Source organism: Kogia breviceps, chromosome 5, assembly GCF_026419965.1.
Source record: "Kogia breviceps isolate mKogBre1 chromosome 5, mKogBre1 haplotype 1, whole genome shotgun sequence".
In the NCBI taxonomy this organism is placed as follows: domain Eukaryota; kingdom Metazoa; phylum Chordata; class Mammalia; order Artiodactyla; family Physeteridae; genus Kogia; species Kogia breviceps.
The window spans coordinates 13952018-13978560 of record NC_081314.1 but is presented as its reverse complement, the minus strand read 5'-3'; the positions used below and the strand labels follow the sequence as shown (position 1 = coordinate 13978560).

Below are 26543 nucleotides of genomic sequence, written 5' to 3'. Positions count from 1 at the left end.
ACTATTAAGCCAGGGTTCAGCAAAGTATAGCCCACAAGCCAAATCTAGTCCACCTGTTTCTGTGAAACCGTGAGCTACAAAATGGTTTGTACATCTTAAATGCTTGAAAAAAATCAAAAGATGAATAATATTTTGTGGCACATGAAAATTACATGAGGGCTTCCCTGGTGGCGCAGTGGTTGAGAGTCCGCCTGCCGATGCAGGAGACACGAGTTCGTGCCCCAGTCCAGGAAGATCCCACATGCCGTGGAGCGGTTGGGCCCGTGAGCCATGGCTGCTGAGCCTGCGCGTCCGGAGCCTGTGCTCCGCAACAGGAGAGGCCCACGTACCGCAAAAAAAAAAAAAAAAAAAAAAAATTACATGAAACTCAAATTTTAGTGCCCGTAAATAAAGTTTTTTGGCATACACTACACTCATTCATTTACATATTATCTCATGGCAGCTTTTGCACTACAACAGCAGAGCTGAGTAGTTACATGGGGACCAGATGGCCCTCAAAGCCTGAATGTTTACTATGGTCCATTCCAGAAAATGTTTGTTGACACTTGCACCAAGCTATTATTGTCCATTGACCCCTTAGTAGGAGGTTGTTTATTGGAGTACCTAGGACAGCCTAGAAAAAAAATGGAACAATAAATGGACACATTTAGACAGAGGCAAAGAAGTACAAAAGTCCAAAGCAAGGTTCACTGCACAGAGGACAGGTAAGCAATTCTAGCCCATTTTACAGATGAGGAAAATGTAGGCCAAGAGAGATTGAGTGACTTGCCCAAAACCTCACAGCTGGTAAATGGCAGAGATGGGATTCACATTCATGTCAGTCTATCCCAGAGGGACTGGGGTATGAGGAGGAAGGAGGAGGATAGAACAAGGAGGTTAGGAATTTCCAAAGGGGCATGTAACCAGCTTTATAAAAGCGCATCTCAGAAAACTGTTCAGAAGAGACACAACTGGTGTGTCCTTAGGGGAACGTATTTAACCTCTCACCTAATCTCCAAAATGGTGATGAGACTTACCTTGAAAGGGCAGCTAGAGTTCAATGAAGCAATATATAGGTTCCATCCGAAAGGTGCCAATATGCTTTCTCTCCCCTCTCCCTGACTCACCCAACTCACATGTCCTTGTTTGAGCCTGGTCCAGCACACTGTCCCCTTGAGATTACAGCTCATTTGAAAATAAACCCATGCTTGCAGACTGTCCATCTCTTGCATACTATTTGTCTGAACCTAAAGTTGCCTCTGGTGACCTCACCGGCCAGAGAAACCCCACTTGAGCCTGAGACCTGGGTGTTAAGTTTCAAATGCAAAGACGTCAGCTCTTGGTGGATTGAGCAACAGGTTGGAGAGCTGCGAGTCGGCCCTGGATTCACACTGTGGAGTGGAAATGCCAAGACAGGGGCCTGGAGAACTGACCCCACTCTAACCACGCAGTGGGACGGCCAGGGTCCCAGCACAAAAGAGAGGCTCTCAGAGCCTCCATTCAACTCCGGGAACTTCCCCCCCAGGGCCTACCCTGAGCTAGGTGGGCGGGGAGCCCTGGGGCTGTGAGCTGGAGCTGTAGGGTGAGGGCAGGCAGGTGACCTGATCCTGAATCGATGATTCTGATCCAGCGAGGTCAGAGCAGTGACGGGGGACCCAGGGGCTGGGAGAGCAGAGAACAGGCGCTCCTGAGCCTTTGGAAAGTCTTCCAAGATGAGATGGCACTGAAGCTGCATTGAGGGGGTCAATACCATTCACCAGGCGCACTGAGGGGGTGGGGATGGAAGCCGTGTTGGGAAGGGGCAGGGAGGAGTACCCCCCAGAGAGCTTGGTGCTTAAATGCTGCACCTTCTAGCAATCGGTTTCCACCCGTGTCCTGCTCAGCATCTCTTGCTCTTTAACTGGAGGGGGACAAGAGTTTGCGTTGCAGGGAAGGGTGTGGAGAAAATTCTGCAGAGGTGGATGAACCAGTGTGTGTTTCCTTGTTTGTCTCCATGACAGATGTGGTAAGATTGCCAACGCGGACAGTGAATGAAGTAGACAGAACTTTCCAGAGAGCTCCTGTAAGGCTGTGGGCATAACAGCCAGAGTTCACCTGGCCCAGAGGAGCATGGTGGGCCTCAGCAGGGAGGGTTCCTCCTCCCTCCCTTTCCATGGAGCCCAGCCAACCTCAGCTGCTGAGGTCTGGGTGCCTTCAGAGCATCCGCAGTTGGTACCCTCAGCCAGGAGGCTGGTTTCCCTAGTCAGGAGGACAGGGCGAGGCCCCCCAGGGTAGCAACAAGCACGGGCACGTGGGCCCAGGGCAAAGTGGAAGCTCAGGGGGCCTGGGGGGCCTGCAGCTGCCCTATCAGATCATGGGCCAATGTGGGGAACCTGTCTGGGGCCTCTAGAAACTAGTACATTCTGAGGATGACGAATTTCTTGTAACCTGGCTGGGGGAAGGTAGTATTTAGAGTAAAACGTGACCACATTTTCAGCCAGTTTAAGACAAGTGGGTTGTTGGTTTTGCCTTGTTTCAGCAATGAGGCGTTAGCTGGAGACCGGAAGCCCCTCTGCGTCTCCCAACACCAGTGTCTGTCTCTGGCCCGAGAATCTGCATCCCTGGGTGATGGCGGCCAGCGGCCCACAGGCAACACCCGGCAGCGAGGAGCTGGGGCCTGTCCACCCGCGGAGGTTTAGCAAATGACACCTTCCCTTGGGCAGACTCTCCCACCTTTTTCCAGGCTCCAGGCCCAGAAGCAAACAGTGACAGCATGTCACCCCCTCCCAGCCTCCAAGGCTTTTGCTCTTCAGGCTCTCAGCTCCGTGGATTTATAACACCCCTCATTACTGAATGCAAGACAAAGCACCCCGTACCCAGTATGTGGGCGGCACTCAGACATGCCAACAGGAGCCCTTCGTGGCAAAGAGAAGAGGCAGGTTGTCTGTCGGCCCAGGTGGGCAAGGGAGAAGGATGGTTTTCAGGCAACATTTGCCAGTTCTGTGTAATAAATAGCAACTGAGCCACCGCAACTTTTTTTTTTTTTTTTTTTTTTTTTTTTTTTTTTGTGGTACGCGGGCCTCTCACTGCTGTGGCCTCTCCCGTTGCGGAGCACAGGCTCCGGACGCGCAGGCTCAGCGGCCACGGCTCACGGGTCCAGCCGCTCCGCGGCATGTGGGATCTTCCCGGACCGGGGCACAAACCCGCGTCCCCTGCATCGGCAGGTGGATTCTCAACCACTGCGCCACCAGGGAAGCCCCACCGCAACTTTTTAATGTAAACATATTTTAAATCATAGAGTGTTTCATGCTCATTTGAAAATAATTTTTTAAAGGAAAATAATTACAATAAAAATTCCCCATGATCCGCTGAAGGCAGTGTTATCAGTATTATAGTATACCTTTCTCCCTTCATACATAGTTATTTGAACTTTGGTTTTTTTCCACTTAACTTTGGGCCACATGTATCGTCCGTCGTCATGAAACCTCACCACGCTCTCAGCAGCTGCGTGACATTCTCTCCAAGAAGGTCAAACATGCTTGACAGGGTCCTTGAAGTCAGCTAGGGCAGTGTGATTGTCTGGCTTTTGCTGGGTTCCACTCTTCTGTGTATCACTGAATATCTGTGCAAAAGTCTTTGTCTGCATTTTGGATTACTTTCTCAGGCATGTATTACCTGGAGCAAAGTGTTTGGGCATTTTGAGGCCTGAGATAAGTTTGGCAGAGCATCTTTCTAATCGTCTGCGATGACTTCCGCTGCCCCCGGCCACGTGAGGGACACCTCCCTCCACCCCTGTGCACTTGGACTCTCAGGTTGCCAGTGTATTTCATGGACTCTGCAGATTTGTGCCGTATTTTCTGAAGAGATGATAATTTGGTTCTAATTTTAGAAAGTCACTCAGTGAAATGAAAAGTCCTGCAGTCCTCTAATATCACCTGGAGTCGTGGTCCTTTTACTTAAAAAAATAAATAAATTCTGCAACCGTGTGCAACAGATCTATTGATTAAAGAGAGTTACGTGCCTGGAGTATGAAAAGTTTACATAAGCCATCTTTACAAAAAGACTGAAAGTGTGTGCATGAAAACCCATACTCTAGCATTGTAAATGCTTTTCAGGGCTATAAACGTAAAGATTCTTGAAGAATAGCCACTCCATCTTGCACCAATAATGCATTTGTCCCAAGATAAGAAAATTGCCTGGAAAATGCTCATGTTTATTGGACATAAGAGAGAAGAGTTGCTATAAATCCAAGAGAAAGTACCCTGCTTGGCTGAGTTAATGATTTCCCCCTTGGGAGAATTGTTTTCCAGAATGGCCGTTCTTAAATTGCCTGGTTTCTGCACCTTTCCAGCATCCATTCTGCTGGATGTGTTTCTGTTTGGGAGCTGAGAAGCATGTGAGATGAGGATCTTCGGGGATGAAAAGGTTGGGGAGAAAGCAGCAACCAAGCTTTAGGTGGGGACCCTGCTTTCTGAACACCGTACGGTTCCCTTGGATGGCAGCATTGGCTGTTGCCCCGACAGCCCCAGAGAGCGTGGAGCCAGGGTGAAAGGGGAGGGCCAGCAGGCTCAGAGGTTTGCTGGAAAACTAAGGTGATCACACGGACATCAGAGAGCCATGCCGAAGTGAATGGATCCCCTCATAGCGCGTGGACAGCCAGGGGCCAACCAGACTGGGTTGCAGTGTCCCGGGGGGCGTGTGCCAGACGTGGAGGCAGAGCAGGACTCACCCAAGGGCTGTGCACAGATCCAGTGGACCTGGAGAAGCAGCCCACAGAATGGACCCCAAACCCAGCCTTGCAGAACAGCAGCAGTATCTTCAATTCAGAGAGACTGGAATGAGCAGGAGAATCCAGAAGGAAGGCAACAGGAAGAAAGTCTGTCCCCGGAGCCCAGAACCTGGGCACAAACACCTTTCGTGAAGCATCCTTGTCATTCATTCTTCAGATATTTATCGAGAACCTGCCATGTTCCAGGAACTGCACCAACCACTGGAGATTTAAAATCTAACCAAAAAAGACACAGTCCCTGCTCTTGTGGAACTTGTGATGGTAGATCGGAATGGGGTAGGGGGTGAGAGTTTCAGCTGGAAAATAATCACAGAAAGAAATGAATAGTTTAGGCTACTGGTCAAAGCCAGTCACATCGCCAAGCCCCAAATCACCAGGGCAGGGAGGTGTACTCCTTCCACCGGAGGAGGGTGTCAACGAAAATAGTCAATAAACAATCAATAAGGGATTCCCTGGTGGCGCACTGGTTGAGAATCCGCCTGCCGATGCAGGGGACACGGGTTCGAGCCCCGGTCCGGGAGGATCCCACGTGCCGCGGAGCGGCTGGGCCCGTGAGCCGTGGCCGCTGAGGCTGCGCGTCCGGAGCCTGTGCTCCGCAACGGGAGACGCCACAGCAGTGAGAGGCCCGCCTACCGAAAACAAAAACAAAACAATCAATAATAAGAATAGAAACGAGTTTTATTTGAGCCAGACTGAAGACTAACCCAGAAGCCATCTTCCCAGATGACTCTGAGAAACTGCTCTGGAGAAGCAGCATTTTCAGCACAGTTTTATATCTTGTCAGACCAAAGAATATTAAACAAGTCAGGGTTATACTTCTTCTGGTTTTCAAAAAAAAAAAGAACAGATCAGCACATACACAGCGAATCAGTATGGCCTTGGCACCTGGGATGGGAGTCTTATCATCAACGGAGTATCAGCACTGACGTGCCAAGAAGAGGGGCATTGAATCTTTACTTTTAACATGAGCATTGTTTACTTCTGGTCGATGTGCCCTCTTCTTTAATCATTAAAGCATATGTACACTGTATGTCTGATAGGCCACAAATGCCTGAAACACAGTGAGGCCAAACAAACTGAAACGTCAGAGTTTGGAGCAGAGAAAGGTTTATGGCAGGGCCATGCAAGGAGACAGGTGGCTCGTGCCCAAAAAACCCCCGAACTCCTCCAAGGGTTTCAGCAAAGCACTTTTAAGGGCATGGTGAGGGGGGCATGGTTAGTTGTTGCCAACTTCTTGCTGCTGGAATCCTTTGTTCTTGCAGCTGTCCAGGCAGGTCAGATCAAGATGTTCCTGTAAACCTCCAACAAGACAAATGCTATTCTCTGTTCTGCAACTTTTAATCTCCATACAAGTGGAAAAGTGTTGCACCCTTAAAGGTCAGAGCCTTGATAATGGGCTCTCCTGTATATTTCAGGCTATAGGAAACATTCTTAACTGGAAGCAAAAACAATAGAATACAAAGATTAAAGTAAAAGAAACAGATTTGTTCTTCCCTATTGCACTTCTCAAATCTGGTGAAGGACTACTTTTTTCCCCCCAATCATCATGGAGCATGATTTTGCAAAAATATAATAGAGACAGATTTCTAGAAAAATGAAATAAATAGCAAAGGCATTCAAAATATAAGCCAATTTTTAAACTATAATTCGATTCAACAAATGTAAAATTACTCCATCAAATTGCTATAAAGTTTCTAAATGCTACCCTGGATTTCTATGGCAGAACTATAACAAGCAGGTCCAAGGCCACACCCGTCTATAGACCACAGTGAGTAGCATCGCCCCAGAATCTGTCCTTGCCCTTGCCCTCGCCTTTGCCCTCCACAAAATCAGAGATGATTTAGACTTGGATTATGTTTCCAATTTGGTCTGATCACAAGCCATCTTTACATGGTCCTTACCTCACAGCACTGGTTCTCCTGGTTGACAATGACAGGGAGAGGAAAATGGTACAATAGAAGCCTCGGGCTTCATCGAGAAGCTATTGGGCAGGAAACTGTCTGCAGTTTCCCCGGTGCTCCCAGAATAAGGCCTGAAGTTGTCCACCTACATGCTTGACTCTGAAATCAGAGTCATGCGATGTGAGGGTTTTATCAGGCTGAGGAGTCAGTAATTATGGTGATGATTTGGGACAGAATTAGACTCCTTCTGTCATCAGGAAACTAGAGAGAACTTCACAGGCAGGACAAAATTTGAGGACAAATTACTAGTTGTTTCATTTGACATTTATTGAGACATCTCAGGGGATTAGAAAAATTGCTAATACATGAAGTTTTCCAAAATTGGAGTCATATGTAAGTGCAATTTCATCATCATACACACTTGTCCACAGACACTCAAACTCAGGCAGAGGTGTATACATATGTGTACACACACACACACACACCACACGTCTTGGATCCTTCTCATTTTTTAATTTCTTTTTTAATTTTTGTTTTTTTGCGGTACGCGGGCCTCTCACCGTTGTGGCCTCTCCCGTTGCGGAGCACAGGCTCCGGATGCTCAGGCTCAGCGGCCATGGCTCACGGGCCCAGCCACTCCGCGGCACGTGGGATCCTCCCGGACCGGGGCACGAACCCGTGTCCCCTGTATCGGCAGGGGGACTCTCAACCACTGCACCACCAGGGAAGCCCGATCCTTCTCATTTTTATGCGTGGCAGTTCAGAATCTCTGAATTCCAGATGACTGCCTTCTTCGCCTTTGACAAAACTGGAGAGAGAGAGAGAGAGAGAGAGAGAGAGAGAGAGAGAGAGAGAGTGTGTGTGTGTGTGTGTGTGTGTGTAGATTTTCATACATCTAATCACTCATTAATTTCATAGATATTTATTGAGCACCTATTATGTGCCAGGCCCTGCACAGTGATGTACAAGTTAAGCTCCAGAGCATGAATGGGTGATAAACAAAGAGTAAATAATTCTCAGGAGGAAGAGAAGGACCAGCCACAGAGGGGCCAGGGACTGATCACCAGGCAGAGGGCTGAGCTGAGTTGTACACCCTGATCTGAACCATGGGTATTTTTTCTCTCCCTTCTTCTCCTTTGTAGTTAATTAAGATCTCCCTTTTTAGTAAGAACCAAAAGGTAATAAAATCCTCTTGTGAAGATTAAGTATAGTAAATGCCAAGGGGTTAGTAATAAAGAAAGGGCAAGGATTCCTTATCTTTGTAATTGAGTTCAGAGAGTTTGTGTTTTCTTTCTTTTTAAATTATGCCTGCATGTAATTGTTTTTAATTGGGGGAGGGAAAGCCATATAATTTAATGCTCAAAAATAGATGTGCCTCTTACGTGTTGGGCCCAGGGTAAGTGGTTTGCATTTGTTATCTGATATAAACCCAATCAGCAGTTCTGAAATAGGTGATAACATCACCAGTGTTTGCGTGAGTAAACTCAGGCAGGGAAGGAACTGACTGGCCCCCCCGTCCGTGGTACCAAGTGGCAGAGCTGGGACTCACACCTGGGTCTAACCCCAAAGCCTGGGCTCTTCCCTTTGGGGTTATTAATATGCCCATTCTACAGATGAAGAAACTGAGGCTCAGAACCATTAAGGAACATGCCCAAGGTTATTCAGCTGGAAAGGCAGCTATGTAATTCGTGGGTCCCAGTTCAAAATGAGAATGAAAAGCCTTTTGCTTTGAAATTACTAAGATCTTCAAGAAAGCGACAGCAGAATGTTACACCAAGTATGGGGCCCTTCTGCACATGAAGCTGGTCTCGGAGCCCGGACTGGACTCCTCACCACCTCCTGCCTCCTTCTGGCTGAATGTCCCATCTCACGGTTATAAACCCACAACAGCAGAAAAGGAAATGTTAAACGAAAATGAACTCAGGAAAGCAAGTGATCCTTTTTGGGGTTGGGTTTTGGAGTCATGCAGGCCTGTCACAAGTCCTGGCTCTAACACGTGTATGGTCTTATCTAATCTTCACACCAGCTCCCTGAGATGTAGTTGTAATTTTCCCCCATTTTACAGATGAGGAAACTGAGGTAGAGAGCGTCTTGCCCCAGGAGCACTAGCTGGTAAGCAGAGAAGGCAGGCGTCTGACTCCTCACCCCTCATCTCTATGCTCTGTTGTCTAAGTGTCACCACGGCCCTACCCAAAGTCAGGCTCGGATACGGAGGAATTCACCCCAGGAGCCCTGTGGGGAGAGGAGAGAGAAGGCAAGTGTCAGAAGCCAGCCCTTGTCACTCCCATTTACAACAAGGCCCGCTCCCTGGCCCAGCACGTAAGTCCCTTGTATCCTGGCCCCAAAGTTCCTTTCTGGCCCATCTCACACCAGGCCTCCTAGAGGCCCACCCCTGGCCTTACATTTGTCTATGCTTTCTGAGTCCTGCCAGGCTGCTGATCGGGGGGCACCATTCATGTCGTTTTCCATCTAAATAGCCCCCGTTGGCATTGTACAGCCCCAAGGCCATGGTGGGGACACCCTAGAGTTCTCTCTGCCCCCCGAATGCCCCTCATTCTACAGTGCTGTGTTAACCATGCCTTCTACTGTCTGCATCCTGATATTTTGACAACTGGGGACTTGCTGAGCCTGGAGGGACTGCCCCTCTCAATTAGCTAATTTCTAGAGAGAGCAAACAGCTTACCCTTTTTTTTTTTTTGCGGTACCGGGCCTCTCACTGTTGTGGCCTCTCCCGTTGCAGAGCACAGGCTCCGGACGCGCAGGCCCAGCGGCCACGGCTCATGGGCCCAGCCGCTCCGTGGCATGTGGGATCTTCCCGGACCGGGGCACGAACCCGCGTCCCCTGCATCGGCAGGCGGACTCCCAACCACTGCGCCACCAGGAAAGCCCCAGCTTACCCTTTTGCTTTTCAAACACTAACCAACCAACCCAGAACTCACATCCCCATCCACCTCTTTTATCAGGCTCTCACACTCCGGCCAACATTCACCTGCCCTAATCACCCCAGGGCCAGGTACCAGACATCTAGGGACAACGCCTACGCCCCAGAGGCCACTGAAATTATGCAAGCTAGGCAATCCTAAGGCTGTTTACCCTGCCTCGCCCCTTCCTTCCCGTGCAAACCACAGTACAGGCTCTTACCCATGGTTTTCCCCTCTCCCTGTGCCTCCTGACCGACCCTGTGCTTCTCCATGTGCCCCCGGTGGTGTGGGCCCCCTCTCTTTGGGACTTGTGAGTATAACACATTCTCTTATCAGTGGCAATAATATTCCTGATCTGTTGGCCTTATCACACTTAAATAATAATACAACCTATATTAAAACAAAGCCCAGGTGACTCCCCCCAGGAAGCTCCCTCTGATCACTAGTGGGGATAACTTATGTCTTCCTCTTTGTTCTCTGGGACCTGCTTTCTTTCCCTCTGTCTGCCTTAAAGCTGGCCATGTGGCTGCCACTGCCCTGACCGCCAGCACCATCCAGGTAAGGGTTATGAGTCACACTCCTCTGCCTCCCATGCCTGGGCCTCTGCCTGGCACATAGTAGGTGCTCAGTAAATACATGTCATCTAGAATAAAGATAAGAAGAAGACAAGACTGAGGATAGTAGTGGTGGCAGTAGCTCTCTGTTCCTGGTGCTTTGCATACCTTTTCTCCAATTCCCAAAGCAACTCTGCAAGGTAGATCTGTGTTGTCATCATTCTACAGATGAGAAAATGAAGCTCGGGGAGGTTCACTGATTTACCTAAGGCCACACAGCCAAGAAGTGGCAGAGCCATGGTTCAGACCTGAGTCTGTCCAGCTGCAGAGTTAACACTCTTGAGTTTAGTTAAATTGAGGTGAAGTTAATTCCACATCCTGTGACACGGTCAGAGGTGATTCTCTGTGTGGGTTGATTGAGAGGTGGTAATCAGGAATGTTCTAGTGTTCTGAAAATGAGCACCAGCCCTAAGCCAGCTGCCGAGTGATCTTTTCAAAGCACAGTCTAGATTCTTCATGGCCTCACTAAACACCCATTTATGGCTCTTCACTGGCCCTAAGATGAAACCCAAACCTCTTAGCCAGCACCTGTCATCTGATTTCCACTTACCTTTCCAGCCCATCTCTACCTCTTTACCCACCCCCAACTCAGAGGCACTGGATGACCAGTGGAGATAAAGATGCTCCCTATTAAGCATAGGTACCTCCCTAGCTTTTCCCTGTAGGAAAGGAAGTCCCTTGGTGCCAAATCAAAGCCACTTATTTCTAGGAAAAAGTCTTGAAAGATGCTGGGTGGTTGATGCCTGCAGAGACTGGTTAGAATGTCAGCTGCCTGAACAATCCCGGATCGGGAAGGAAAACCCCTTTCCTATCCCTCCCACTCCCCAGCATCCCCACATCCAGCCACTTACCTTGTATGAATCCAGCAATTTCCTAGAAAACCTGATGCTTCTTCCTCTGTTAGAAGGTGAGACCAGGCAGAGCTGGAGGCCCTTGGAACACGCGCAATAAAGGAAAAAGGAATGTTCGGATACACCTGTGTCTCTCCCTTTCATCCTGCTGCGTCTCTTCTGAGTTCAGAATTCGAACAATGGACCTGAGTGTCTTGAATTACAAGAGCCCTCAAAGCCTGTGCTTTCCAGAAGTCTCACATTAGCTTTTTTCCACCCAAAGGCATCTAATAAGAGAGTTCCAAGTGGTTAATATTCTCCAGGTGAGAAAGTATATGTTCCCCCCATTCAGCAGGAGTTATAATGCAATCATCCTGTTTCTAAATCCTTAATCCACCGAGAAGGAATTTAGTTCCTGAAGGCATTCCAGTGCTAACCTTTTCAGGAATACTTATGATGTCATCGAGCTTGATTATTAAAACAACAGGTGGTCTACTTCCTTTCTCTTCATTTGAGAAAACAGCGGTACCATAATTCATTAACTAATCTCTAGAGGTCCTTTATAAATTGAAAAGATTTTGTTTCCAAGCAGGACAGCTCAGAGAAATTTAGGAAGCTTGTGAACCAAGGAGTGGGGTGTTTCTATCAAGAGGCTTCAGCGGGAAGGTTGCTGTGTTGGGCCCTTAGCCTTCAACGCTCACAACGAGCCCACGAGGAGGTGTAACCACCCCAAATCTACAGATGAGGCCACGGAGGCCCAGAGATGACAACTGTTTTGCAAAAGTCACATGACCCGGAGGAGATGAGATTCAAGCCTAGATCTCTCCGGTCTTCAGTGTCAAAGCAACCCCTCACCCACACAAACTGCCCCCAAGGTCAAGCAGTGATAAAACTGACAACACTCCTTGATCCTTTACCAGCATCAGAGATTATCATCTTTTTTTTGATATATCAGTGCAAACTGAAGGTTCAAAAATGAATCTGGGGGCTTCCCTGGTGGCACAGGGGATAAAAATCCGCCTGCCAATGCAGGGGACATGGGTTCGAGCCCTGGTCCATGAAGATCCCACATGCCACGGAGCAAATAAGCCTGTGCGTCACAACTACTGAGCCTGCATGCCGCAACTGCTGAAGCCCTGTGCTCTGCAACAAGGGAAGCCACCACAAGAATAAGCCCGCGCACCGCAACGAAGAGTAGCCCCCGCTCACCACAACTAGAGAAAGCCCATGTGCAGCAACAAAGGCCCAACACAGCTGAAATAAATAAATAAATAAAATTTAAAATCTTGAAAAACAAAAAACCAAAAATGAATCTGTAAAATTCACCATTCTCAGTTCCAGCAAATCCTCAGCATCGTGGAGGAGCTATTGTGAAAGAGCCCCGTGACTATGGGCAAGTCATACCAACTCTCAGCCACAGTTTTCCATCTGCACAATTAAGACAGTAGCACTCACGGACTTCTCTGGTGGCACAGTGGTTAAGAATCTGCCTGCCAATACAGGAGACACGGGTTCGAGCCTTGGTCCGGGAACATCCCACATGCCACAGAGCCTCTAAGCCCATGTGCCACAGCTAGTGAGCCTGCACTCTAGAGCATGCGAGCCACAACTACTGAGCCCGTGTGCCACAACTACTGAAGCCCGTGTGCCTAGAGCCTGTACTCCGCAACAAGAGAAGCCACCGCAATGAGAAGCCCGTGCACCGTAACAAAGAGTAGCCCCTGCTCGCCACAACTAGAGAAAGCCCGTGCATAGCAATGAAGACCCAACACAGCCCAAAATTTAATAAATTATTAAATAAATAAATTTATTTTTTAAAAAAAGATAGTAGCACTCACTCACTGGGTTGCTGGGAGGATTAAATGATAGAAGAGACCTAAAAGCCCTTAGCACCTTGTAGGTGCTAATAATTGTATGTCTTCTTATTTCCTGCAATAAATGTTATTGCATAAATGATCACTTAACAATAATAACTGTTGAATATGTCCCTTGTGTTTGAGGCTGAAACGACTGCATTTAATCCCCCCAGATCCTGGGTGGTAGTTGTGACTTTTATTGAGACTCAAGGTGGGTAAGTAGTTTGCCCAGAGTTCACACAGGAAGTGGGAGGCCTGGAATTTGAACACAGGCACCCTGAATTTAGAGGTCATACTTTTAGCCATCCTGCCATCCTTCCCTCTGGAAAATGAAGATGAATAGATACTTCATGTGACAAAGGCTGAATCTGATGACTTGCATTTTGCTCTCTTAATCCCCACCCCAACTCCTTCTTGGAAAATGAAAGATGTTTGTGTGAGCTTCCCACTGTCTCCAGGACGCTACACTCAGAAAGCTTCATTGATTTCTTTTACTATATGGTTGCAATTTTGCCTGCTCTTCATAAACCCTCAAAAACAAGCCTCATGAGCTCACCAAAGCAACTGGCAGGTGTGATGATCCTAAAGCTCTTCTGGGCCTGATTTCTCTCCAGAGAGGGACTTGTCCCCTGTAACCAGGGGCGGCAAAAGGAATTAAAACTTTGCTAGGACTATGCCTCCACTGACTTTTCCTTCGTTATTTATTTGCTTCTTTATTTACACTCCTTCAAAAAAGGACTTGATGTGGAATTTCTCATCAGAGATAACCACTAAAATAACTAGATGAGAAAGAGACGTCCACAGTCCCCACAGAATAAAGGGAATCGATACTGAGGATGTCTTGGGCTTCTCCAATAGAAGAGGCTTCTGAGAGGAGGTGTTGTGGGAGACATCTTACCCAGCAGCAGGAGGAGACACTCAAGAACTGCTGATGTAAGGCCATACCAAGGTCCCCCTGCACAAAGCCATTTCCCTGATTATTTTAAAATCTGTATCTCTAAAGAAAAGGAAGATCCAGGGAGAGAAGAGTGAGGATGGGAAGGAAAGAGACCCCCTCCTTGACACCATGTCTTATTATTGGGAAGAGATTCCTCCATTATCAGTTCTGGACCACTTGCCTTGCTGAGGACAAAGAGAAGCAAACGTGATGGGCTGCTGTTGGGATGGATGGTTCTGCAGGACTGAGGGTAGGGGCAGACGGAGGCAGTACCAGAGAAGCTGCAAACAGGCTGTGGCTTCTGTCTGTGGCTCAAGAAGGGCTGCCATGGCTGAAGTCAAGGTTAGGTCTCTGAGGCTTAGGTCTCTGAGGTCTCAGATCCACCTGGCAAATATTTCCTGTGCTCAGGGCTAGGTGTGGAGGGATCAAAAATAAACTCACAATTCCTGCCTTTAAAGAGTTCTTCGTTACAGGAAGAGGCAGGCACACCAATGGATAATTCCAAGATGATATCCTACAGGATCCATTCACACCTCCTACCACTGTCTAGTGAGCATGTGCTCTGTGCTGGGCATTGTGCAGCAATGCTGGGGATTCAGGGTAACCGTCAGCTTGGAGTCTAATGCTGCAGTCTAATGCTGAATATGCTGTGAGAGCACAGAGCAGGGTTTCAACCCAGACTGGAGAAATCCTGGAAGGTTCCGTGGAGGCGGTGACAGAAAGAAGAGAATTGAAAGGGCGCTCCATGCAGAAGAAATGGCATGACCGAATGCTCAAGAGTATGAAACATTTTGTACCTAGGACACGACGAGACTGGTCACGTGCGGACCTCTGCTTATAGCACTGTGACTTCTAGATATACCTGAGAAAAAGCCCTCCTGTCTACCAGTGATTGGTCCTTTAGATTGACCTCTAGAGCGTGGGCTGTAGCAGCTTCATGATCTCATCCTCCAGGAGAGGACACAGCTCCACGGAGCTCTGAGTAAAAACATGTAATTGGCTGTATCCTCTTTTACTTGTCGTCGCCATCATTTAAACATCCTCCCATGGCAAGTTCCCTGGTGATGAACCCCACAACAGGGGGTGCAATCTTCGCTTATGGCTCAGAGAAACCCCTTAAAATTACCGGGTTAGCTGGAATGTGGCAGGGTTGCGGTGCAGGGGGCATGAACGTCTCCTCTGCTCGCTGGGGAAGGAATAACATGCACCGGGGCCCTACTGCACGTCGGGCCCGCATTGTTGCGCCTGGTCCTCACCCCGCCAGTGTGGTCCCTACTTCACTGATGAGGTGCCTGAGGCTAGGAGACCTTCGCTAACCTGCCCAAGAAATTCCTGACCTGACTGAGTCAAGCCAAGATCATTGCGGCATCCACTTCGAATGAACCTCTCTGAGTTCATTTGAATGCCCATGGGCTTTCATCCTTCACATTCAGGTCTCAGCTCAGACAGGAACTCTCTCCATCTAAAGAGTCACTCTCTGTCACCACTTTTCCTTTCATAGCACTTACCCTCCCAGACAGGACAGCACGGACATATTCATTATCTGCCTCTCTCTGCCAGCTCCACAAGGCAGGGACCCTTCCTGACTCCTTCACTGCTGTATCTGTGATGCTATAAGCAGAGCCAGGTACATAGAACCCCAGACAAATAAATGCTTTCTTACTGAACAAAGACATCTGACAGTCCCTAAGCCCAGCCCTTCCACTCCACTGGTTTCCTCAAGGTGGAGGCCGGTGGCCCATGGGGTGTTTGTGGAGAGCCCCTTGGTGGCTGATGAATGACCCTAAATGCAGGACTCTCTGAGTTTCTCAAGGGTGAGGGCAGGCAGTCCATAGATTTTCATTTCTACCGTAGCAAAAGGATACCATCTAGCAAGGTGACAAACGTTTGAGATTCATAAACTAATAGTATCCACAACTCGTGTTCCTTGATGATTCAGACTTCTACCCATAAGTCTGGTTCAGGCTGGCACAGACCTCTCAGGCAGCTGTCGCTATCAGCAAGCACTGTTGTCGGTCACCGTGAGCGTGGCCTTGACTGGCCTCTGACTTTCAGTGGCCGCTATTGTTGTTTCAATCAATTCTTGTGTACACTCATGCTTGGTGTGTATTTCTGTTGATTGCTCTGTTTCGTGTGGTACCATTTTGATTGTGATTTTGTTCCTCTCCAGCATTTTATTGTCTCCAAGTTATTTTTCCACTAAAAAGCAGGGTTAAGACCATCAGCCCTACTTAAGTGGGTCACAGTCCTGAATGTTCGAGAAAGAGTCCTTGCACCTCACCTTGTGGCCTCATGTAATTCTGAATTACTTTGCTCACCTTTATTTTGTGACCAGAGGTATACGTTCCTAAAACTCACCTTGCTGGGCAAAACGGGGAAAATGGGGCGAGGGGCTTGACACTCGAAAATGTCATCAGTGACACATAAAAAAAGAGAGAGAGGGAAAACATTAGCACAGTTTTACTTGTACGCAGGTTAAATGGTTAAGAAATAGATAAGTACTACAATAAGTAGTACTTGAAGAGACCTGAGGTTTGCTTGTGGAAGTGGACACAGGAAAGGTCGCAGCTGGTACGTTACTGTGAAGAGGGTTTTCTGATGGGAATGGAAAGTTGTAACAGTGGTCCGGGTGGGTGTGGCTTTTCACACGTGGTGAGGGGAGTAGCTGGTAGATGTTTGAGGTCTGTGCATGTGCCTGTTTTGTACATTCCTACATGGCTCAGCTCAGCTCAGCTGGGTGCAGGTTTCTGCATTCACCTAATATTTCTCATGCAAGAAATCTTGCATAAGCAAATGTGAAATTCCCATTATCCTCAACTTGTTTCCTAATATATCAATTGTGTTGGAACAAATTCACGTTTTCAAAACATGCGTTATAGCAGAACTGTCTGTACCTGACTTACTGTCATCCTTTCCTTGTTTGCTCAGATTGGACCAAGAGGATTGAGTACCAGCCTGGCTCAGGGAGCATGCCCCTGTTCCCCAACATGCACCTGGAGACGTGCGACGGGGCTGTGTCCTCCATCCAGGTCACCACAGAGCTGCAGACCAACTACATCGGGAAGGGCTGTGACCGCGAGACCTACTCTGAGAAATCCCTTCAGAAATTATGTGGTAGGTTTTTCCCTGTTGAGATTATTTTTAAATTATTTTTAAACAATATGTACAAAGCATATGTTATTATATTATGAAAGAATCACCCCTCCCCACTTCATTGGTATATGTAACCTCTGGATGGATATTGTTTACTTCTCATGGTTAAAGGGTCAGAAGGCACAGCTTTTGGCATCAGACACACCTCATCAGATCCCACCATGTACCAGCTGTATGGCTGTGGGCAAGTGATGTGACAACGCCTCTATTCTTCATCAGTAAAATAGGGGTTCATGACCTCATGTGTTGCTTTTTAAAAAATTTATTTATTTATTTTTGGCCACGTTGGGTCTTCATTGCTGCACGTGGGCTTTCTCTAGTTGCAGTGCGCTGGCTTCTCATTGTGGTAGCTTCCCTTGTTGCGGAGCACGGGCTCTAGGCGCGCAGGCTCAGTAGTTGTGGCGCACAGGCTTAGTTGCTCCGCGGCATGTGGGATCTTGCCGGCCCAGGGCTCAAACCCTTGTCCCCTGCATTGGCAGGCGGATTCTTAACCACTGCGCCACCAGGGAAGCCCGACACCATGTGTTTAAGAGCACCTAGCACAGGGCCTGAAGGAACAGGGCTCCCTTCCACCGTGTTGGTTTACAGAGGGGTGCCTGCCCAGGGGCCAGTGTGAAGGGTGGTATCAGCCACTTGGGGAGAGGTGGGTCTCCTCCCCCAGGACCAGGTATGGAACTTGAGGGCTTAGTGCAAATGAAAGTGCAGGACCCTTTTCCAAAATTATTAAGAATTTTAAGGCAGCAACAGCAAAGCATTAAACCAAGCCGGGGGCCTTGTGTGATCGTTCAGGTCACATGGCAGTGAAGCTAGGCCTGGCTGCCCACGTTGGAGAAGAAGAGCTGAGGTGAGAGTGGAGGTGTGAGGTGGAAAGTCCAGTGTGGGGGACAGAGGGCTTGCTGTCCACGGGCTGAAAGATGGCGCCCCAAGAAAGGAGCCAGCCAGAACTAGGAGCCAGGCTGCTGGAGGTTCTATACAAGGACGCTTAGCTTTATTGAGCACCTGCTGTGTGCATCCTCCTAGAATCTTCACATGCCCTACCCTAAGTCCCCCACGACACTGAGGAGGGTCTTATTCACCCAGTTTTAAAGCTGGACAATTTGAGGCCCAGAGAGGAAAAATGACTTGTTCAAGGTCACACAGATAGAAAGTGACAGAGCCAGACTTTGAAGGTAGGTCTATGGGAATGCAAGGCTCTTTGGCTCAGGATCTGTGACTCTGGGCCAGGCCTCTGGAGGTGGAACGTAAACCTCTCAAGTCAGCTGTGGAATAAGACACTCAATATGGTGGGAATGGTGCCATGTGCTTGGTAAACCACACCGTGCATGGGTTGATGGGCCTCCTTCACCCCCACCACGTATATTTCATTTCTTTCCTGTTCTCTCCAAGAATATTCAGGCCCTCACACTGACACTCCAGCCAGGCTGTGAGCAGCTTAGAAAGGAGCTTCCTCTTAGACGGGGCCTACACGTGGGGGTAACTCCATCCCCACCAAAGGAAAAGGAGGCTCCCGAACCCACAGCATAGCCTGCATCCCCTCCTGGGGACCCCTCCACTACTCTCTTCAGGGCAGTTTTTCTCTCTCAACATTGACACACACACACACACACACACACTCATGCACACACAGTGCACACACATGCTCATACAGGTGCACACACGGGTGCATACAGGCACACACAGGTACACGCATGCATACACAAATACGCACACACATGCACATACGTGTGCGTGTGCCCCCCCCCCCCCCCACACACACACCTTCACGCACACAGCTCTTGTCCAAAGGACCAAGTGACAATTTGAGAACTGAATGTGAAATACACCCTGCTCGGGTATCACCGCGTCCTATTTGTCATGTCACCAGGCTGGCAAGGAGGGCATGTGGGAAGGCACGTTTTTCCAGAATGATGCAGGAGATTGGGAAAAACATCACAACCTCCATATTCCAAACTGCTCTTGTAAAAATGGCTATCAGGGGCCCACGGTATTGAGAAAGCTGCCTCTGGTGCTCTCCTTCAGTCCGGGAGCGGGGAAGCCAGCTCCGCTGACATCTTACTTTGAATGAATATCCCATTTCGCTCCCCGCGCACCTGAATTATACGTCAACTGACCCCCATGCCACCGCGGGTGACCGTCATCCTAAACTCCTCCAGGTTAGAAGGAGATGATGGAATCAGCTTGTTAAAGATCGGATGGGCCCAAGGGCACACACTGGTGATTTGATTCTGAATGTTGCGAGGGGGGAGACCAGGAGATAGGGAGAGTGAAAAGGATTTTCTGAGCGAAGAAACTTTAGAGCCAGATTGCATCTGGTTGTTCACATAGCTCATTGCTTCTGGGCTGCCAGCCTCGCCTGGCAGGAAGGCAGGTTAATTCAGTCAGGAAAGCACTTTCCCCTGAGATGCGAGCTTATCTGGTGCTGGGAGCGACCATTTGTTAAGAGAAGTCTGCCTGTCTCTCTGGTAACCTTCCTGGCAGTGCCACCCTCCCGTCGCATTTCTGGGAACCCTGAGTGGGCCTGACGGGCAGGGCCGCTCCTGCCTCCAGATTAGGAGTCTGACTCTTGAATCCGCGGAGGGAGAGTTCAAGAAGGAAAGGCATGAGCGAGTGAGTGAGACAGATGCCCATCTGCGCTGGGGTCTGCTTCCTCTGGCCCCACGTGCTCTCCAAACCGTGAGGGCAAGGCAGGCCAGGTCGCTTCTAAAGCAGAGCCTGGGTAGTAATTCCTGACTCCCGTGGGGCACCTCAGGTTCTGGAGACAAGCTTCTCTGTGTTTTCAGTGGACGGTAGACAAGTTGCTGGCAGGGTTTCCCAGCCAGGGAGCCACCATGACACTTTAAGCCCCAGCGTTCATGCATTTTTCATTCTACAAATCTTTACTGACTTTGGATGGAAACAGGGAGACCAATTAAGATGTTATCGTCATAGTCTAAGCAAGAGAGAATGATTTCTGAACCGGGGGAGTGGCGGTAGGGGTGAATTTAAGACAGATTTAGGAGGCAAAATCAGCAAGAGTCGATCATTGATTGGCTGTCAGCAGTGCAAAAGAAGGAATCTTAGAAGAGTCTCGTGTGAGCATCTAACTGGACGAGAGTGCCACCAACCAGTGGCCACCAAATTCGGGGCAAGGGCAGATGTAGGGGACAATGATGACTGGACCTGTGGAACATCCAGGTGTGGATGCCTAGCTCTAGCCTGACTCTCCACACTCCCGAGGACCCACCTCCATCCTGCTGAGACATCCTTATAGCCCATTTCTTCCTGGTGTCCTGCCTCTTCTTGGCCAGGGTACCCCATCTGTCCCCGTTCCCAGTTCATTCCCATCCCTAAGCCTTTGTTCATGTTTTCTTCCCGCTAGAATCTCTCTCTCCTTCGCCATCCCAAACGCTTCCCTTAAGTCAATATTCGCCTGCCCTCTGTGCTCACCAGCAGCAGTCCTGGGGCGCTTCCTGGCGTCTTTGAGTTCTGGCGTTGCTTCTGTGACATTTGTTGCTGTGCGGTGACCCAGGCAAGGGTGTCTCCCCAGAGGCACCTTGTGGAGGTCCGGTCACCGCCCACCTGCTTCCTCCTCCTGCATCGTCGCTCCACAACGAGCAGTGATGGGATCCCGCGTAAGGGGCTGTCGGACAACAGCTGGGCAAAGCTGCTGTCGGGAAACACCGGACAGGTGCAGTAGCACCAGAAATAGCCTCTTTGTTTCCAGGGGAACACTGGACGTCAGGCATATTGCTGCCTGCAGTTTGTGCACTGAAGCACTTCCATTCCACCTGGAAACAAAAACGATACAGGGCCCTGCACCTGTGTCCCCTTCAGCTTGTAGGACCAAACTTAGCCTAACATGGTCCCCCATTGCCACTGGCTTACATGAAGCCGGGCCTCTCAGGGAAGTTGGACAAGCCGCTTATCACTTCCCCTGGGTTCAGAGATTCAAGATGAAGGGATCTCCCATCTCAGTCCCAGGCTTTCCCGAGGTGAAGTGTCACAGAACTGCCTTGAGTATGAAATGCATGATGAAGCCCCAGTAACTCTTGGCCAAATTAAACTTGACATTAACCAGAGCCCAAGAAAAGGCTCACTTCCGTGCCCCTGAGTCTCTGCATATTACAATAAACAGCAAAGCAGTTTGTGACGCACGTGGCATTCGGAGACCAGAGGCCAGGGCTGCCCCTTCCTGGAATCACAGGCTCCTGGCATCTGTCCGGCACCTCCCCACGTGACACTCGGGGTCACCTGCTTTGTATATGTAGAGTCAAGAGCTCCGAGGACAGGTCCTGTTGAAGGAAAGGCTGCAGAGCCAGACCCTGCTGCTAAATCAAGGGATTGAACTGTCAGACCGGTTCACATTACCAGTCGGTGAGCTGTTCTCAGGAGTTATACACTTGTGAGTCCAGGAGGTCTTCGTAGCGAATCCATTCATTCATTCATTCATGTATTTATTAATTCAGCAAATATCTGTTCAGTGTCCAAATGTTCTAACTCGTGAGGTTATCTAGAAGTTAGTAAGACCGCTTAACAATTCAGTCTCCTGGGGAAGACAGACGTGTAAAAAAAGTTCAGTCCATGGCTTTCTACTACACCGTGCAGCTTCACAGAGCTTGCCCTCGCTAAGAATCACAGTTCAAGGCTTTTATACCTTCAGAATACCCCAACCAGGGGAAGCCATCATCAGTTCCTCCAAGAAGCCTCTAAACAGCTAGAGCTTCCGGGGGGAGGCAGAACCAGCCCCCCAGTCATAGCCGGTGTTTCCATTCTCAGAGAGCTGAAGTGGGCCTCTGACTCTAAGGAAGACTGATGCACACGTGTTGGGAATCCCATTAAATCATGACTCATACATGAGCAAGTGTGCACACACTGGCCCACGGGTGATGACAGTGAGTAGTGACTTCTTCGAAGTCAATTAAGCAGCTACCATACAGCATCCCCTTCTATTCTTGGAGAAGGTTTTTGCCTGCAGTGGCCTTTCCCAGGCTGGTCAGCAACTGGGTATCCACAGCCCTGCCCCAAGAGCTTGGCTGACCACCCTCATCCAAAGCCCAGCTTGCTTCAGCTGGACAATGCAAGGCCTTTGAGGAACCCCTCTTGTCTAGGATTCCAGAGGTGGAATGATAGTCTGATGGTAGGATCAACAGTGTGAGCTCTGGAAAGGACATCCGAAAGTCCTCCACATCCATCCTGAAGGTATGCAGATGCAGATAGAGAAGTGCGAATGGTAGCCACTGATGTCAGTCACTTCATGTGGTTTATCAGTCAGGATAGGGCAGGTTATGCTGCAGTAACAAATGATCCCAAAATCTATTGGCTTAAAATAACAAAGATTTATTTTCCATTCCTACCACATGTCCTTCTTGGGTTGACTGTGGCTCTGCTCTATGTTAGTTTCCCACTGGGATCCAGGCTCACAGAAGAGCCTCTATCAAGAACATTGCTGATCTCATGGCAGATGGAAAAAACACGTGGTGAACCATGGACTGGCTTGTAAAGCTTCTGCCCTAAGATGACACGTCACTTGCACTCACATTTCATTGGTCAGAGCAAATCACAAGGCCAAGTGCTATCAGTGGGTCAGAAAAGTATGTTGAGAACAGAATGCTTTCTATCATCATGTAGTTCAAGTACAGCCTTTGTCAAGAGGGCCTCCCTGGCTTCCCCTGAGACTCTCTGTCAAAGAACTCTTCCATGCACCAAGACTAAAAGACTTTCTACTAGGTGACTGGAGGTAGGGCCCATTTCTATCTGGTTCGTTGCTGCATTCTCACCACAGTGCCTGGCATAACTTAGACATTCCATAAACATTTAATGAAGTAACATGGAGTTGCTATTGCTAATTGTGAGAATACTCTATAGAATGAGGCCTGTGTCCTTGAGTACAATGGTTCCTCTCCCCTGAGACCCTCTCCTTCTTGCCCTCCTTTCCCATGCCCCATGGTGGACCATGAGGAGGCATGACTGAGGCTCCATGTCTGTCACCATTGCCACAGGCCTACCGTGAAATGCTAAGGACACTCCGCCCTCACCAAGGCCACCCCAAGCAACATGCAAACCCAGCAATTAAGAAGTCCAGACAGTGACCGCTGTCCCCAGGCTCCATGTGGGCTCTCGCTCCACCGTGTGTCCTGAAATCTGCCTAAGTCACCCCTGTCTTTATCTACTTGCTGACTCAGAGATGCTTCCCCACCCTGATAGGGCTCAGGGACTTCAAACCAGACCACACCTCTGGTTGCAAGCCCCCTGCACTCAGGCTGTAGCTGCTGTGCACCAGACCAGTGTGAACTCTCAGAGCGTGGTGGGTCCCAGGGACCTCTGTGAGGGTTCCTAAGGACGTCTTAAATACACACTGATGTGCAGATGTTGCTGTTCTACCTTTGTGAGTTATGCATCCTGTTTACCCCCTTCTTTCCATGGGATCCTTTGGGGAGAGGAGAGAGAACTTCAGGAGAAAGGAAAATCTCTCTCAGTTTATTTAAGTGCACTGAAAAAATGAAATACAATCTGTTAAGTCTGTGAAAGCCTGCACCGTCTGGTAAAATGCAGTGCATTTTACCTCCTTCCCAGGAGGCAACATCTGTGGGTCAGGTAGGGTGGCACGCTGCTCCCCTCACCAGGGAAGACACGGAGCTCCACAACGATGGCCTTGCCAAGACACATGCCTCTCTGTGGACAGCCACCTGTCCAGGGAAGTGTGGTCCTGGAAGCTGGGCTGGGCTTGGCAGGACACTATGCTGTGTCATAGAAAGAACATTGCTGGGGGTCTGAGAGCCGGGCTTGCCTCTAGCTAGCTGAGTTGGTGTGTGATCCTGGTCAAGTCATTTCCCCCTCTCTGGGCCTCAGTTTCCACGTCTGTAAGATGTGTAGGAGGTTGGGGGTGGGTAGGGATATATTGGGAGTATGGGATTAACAGATGCACACTACCATATATAAAATAGATAAACAACACGGTTTACTGTATAGCACAGGGAACTATATTCACGATCCTGTAATAAACTATAATGGAAAAGAATCGAAAAAAGGATATAAATATATACATATGTATATATGTATAACCAAATCACTTTGCTGTACACCTGAGACTAACACAATATTATAAATCAAGTATACTTCAATTTTTCACTAGGTGAAGTCCGAAAGAGAAAGACAAATACCACGTGATATCACTTATATGTGGAATCTAAAATATGACACAAATGAACTTATTTACGAAACAGAGACAGAGTCACAGACATAGAAAACAGACTTGCATTTGCCAAGGAGTAAGGGAGGTGAGGAGGAGGGATAGAGTGGGAGTTTGGGGTTAGCAGATGTAAGCTATTACCTATAGAATGGATAAACAACAAGGTCCTACTGTATAGCACAGGGAACGATTTTCAATACCCTGTGATAAACCATAATGGAAAAGAATAGAAAAAAGAATGTATCCATATGTATAACTGAATCACTTGGCTGTACTGCTAAAACTAATATAACACTGTAAATCAACTACACATCAATTCTTTTAAAAAAAGAATAAATGTCTGTAACTCTGAAAAGTAAATTTCCCTAAATATATGTGTGTAGAATAACCCTGACCAGGGCTGGCCTTTGGCAAAATGTAACCAATTTTGCCTCCTAACCTCCTCTTTTCTGTCTTCTCCCACATCATCCCCCAACCTGTCCTTGCTCTGCACCTCCCTCCCTATATCCCCACTTGTTTGGGGGCAAAACTGCAATCAGCTCCTTCACTCGTCTAAGGTGTTAATTACAGCGTGCAGTCTGCAGGAACATTGGCTCCTTAACAACAGCAAGGTCCTCAGTCAAAAAGGGACCTCAGAGGGTGGAGTTCTGAGCCCTGTCAGCCCTGCCCTGGTTCCCCCATGCTCAGCCTGCGTCTCCCTGGCCACCTGAAATTTCAGGAACCGACACATTCCCTGTGAGCCCTAGTTACCAGCTGCCGTCATGCTGGACAAATCCTGGTCTCTGAGCCAACTCACTCATGGGGCAGAGCAGCTGTTGCCAGGTTGCATTATTCTGGGGCGTTCTAGGAGGATGAACTTGGTCCAAAGACTACATATCTCCCATCCCCCAGCAACCCCCAAATCTCTACCTGCTACCACCATGATAGAGTTCTTTCTTTCAAATACCTATGGAGGGTGATAACCTTTAAGGCTTTGTTAGTCATTAAAACATTAGTGTGAATTAGCTTATCAGATAAGTAAAATGGACATCAAATAAGTCTCAAGGATTACAGGAGAACAAGTAATATTGATGAGAGGTGGGGGGCGTGAACAAGAGGCTGGATGAACAGGCTCATGGGAGCGTTGGGAAATGGCCGGAAACATCTCACGGAGGCACTGGGTAGGAGAAAAGGCAGTTATAAACATTAATGGAGCACCTACTATGTGTCAGGCATGCTACCAGGCAAAAGCCCCAAGAAGAACGCATTAATAATGGAGTCAACGCTGCCCACGCTTCCCCTTCATGAGCATAGCTGCAGGGTGATCGTAAATTAAGAGACCGGAATCTCCACTCCTGCATCCCACCCCGCCACATCTCAGACACTGCAGGTCCCAGAGGCCTTTCCCAGGGCGAGCTCCTCACAGGGCTAAGCAGAGCATCTGCTCTAAGGATGCAGATGTGTCACACAGCCAGCTTTCAGTTGCAAACCCATGGGCATCTGTTCCAAGGCTGCAGGGAAAACTGGCTAGATTAAACATTTTCAAAGAAGGACATCGGTTTCCAATATGGCACCTTCCTGAGGGATTTTCATGTGTCATTTTAACTGAAGATGTTTGTAGTGGCTGACTCTGAAACGCAGCCCCTAGGTGGCAGGAGGCCCTGATATACAGAATTCAGAAGTCCAATGGTCCCAGACAAATGCCAGGTTATACACACAACCACTGTCCATTAAACCCGTTTACGACTGCCGCGTCAGTGCTGTGCCAGGTGGGAACCCACACACACTTGGTCCCCTGCACCGTGCATCCTTTGGACTCCCTGGCTCTTGTTTCCTGGTATCCGGAAGCCCCTGACCTTCCTCCTCCCCTGACTAGCTGAGCGCTGCCCCTCTGTGGAACGTAAGGATGCAGAGCACACTGCTGGCAGCACCTGAGCTTCAGGGGGAAGTCCATGGCGGCCCGGTTATCCTCCCAGCTGGGCCGTCCTGTCTTCTGGGCCAGCCTTTCCGGCTCACTCAGCTCCGCCCTCCACAAAGCTGTTGGTGTGATTCTCCCAAGACACGAATCTGTCTGTGGCACTCCCACGGCCTCAGGATATCCTCAGCCCGGAATCACAGTGGTAGCAGAAATAATAACAGCTCTAACAATAACGACAGAGTTACAGCTAACGTGGAGTGAGCTCCGCCCCAAGTGCAGGCGCCGTGCCGTCTCTTATTCAGCTCCCACAACAGCTGGGAGGGCAGGTGGCAGAGAAGGGGGTGGAGAGTCGGAAAGGTGGGGGAGGTCACTGGCCACAGTCACAAGGCTAGCAAGCCAGGCTGCCACCGGGCATCAGGTTCAAGTTCCGCTGACTCCAGAACCCGTGTTCTCAACTGCTATACCATTTGGCCTAAACGAATGGTTGGAAAAAAGCGTGCTGAGTGCAAAGTGACTCAT

At 48.9% G+C, this 26543-nt stretch overlaps 1 protein-coding gene across 1 annotated transcript in view; it reads left to right on the top strand.

Annotated features, from left to right (window-relative positions):
* The window catches only part of CLSTN2 (calsyntenin 2), a 597917-nt gene that overhangs the window by 473879 nt on the left and 97495 nt on the right, over positions 1 to 26543 (top strand). Inside the window, exon 6 of the mRNA XM_059063644.2 lies at positions 16735 to 16920. Coding sequence (XP_058919627.1) covers positions 16735 to 16920 — 186 coding nt within the window. The remainder of the gene's footprint in view (positions 1 to 16734; positions 16921 to 26543) is intronic.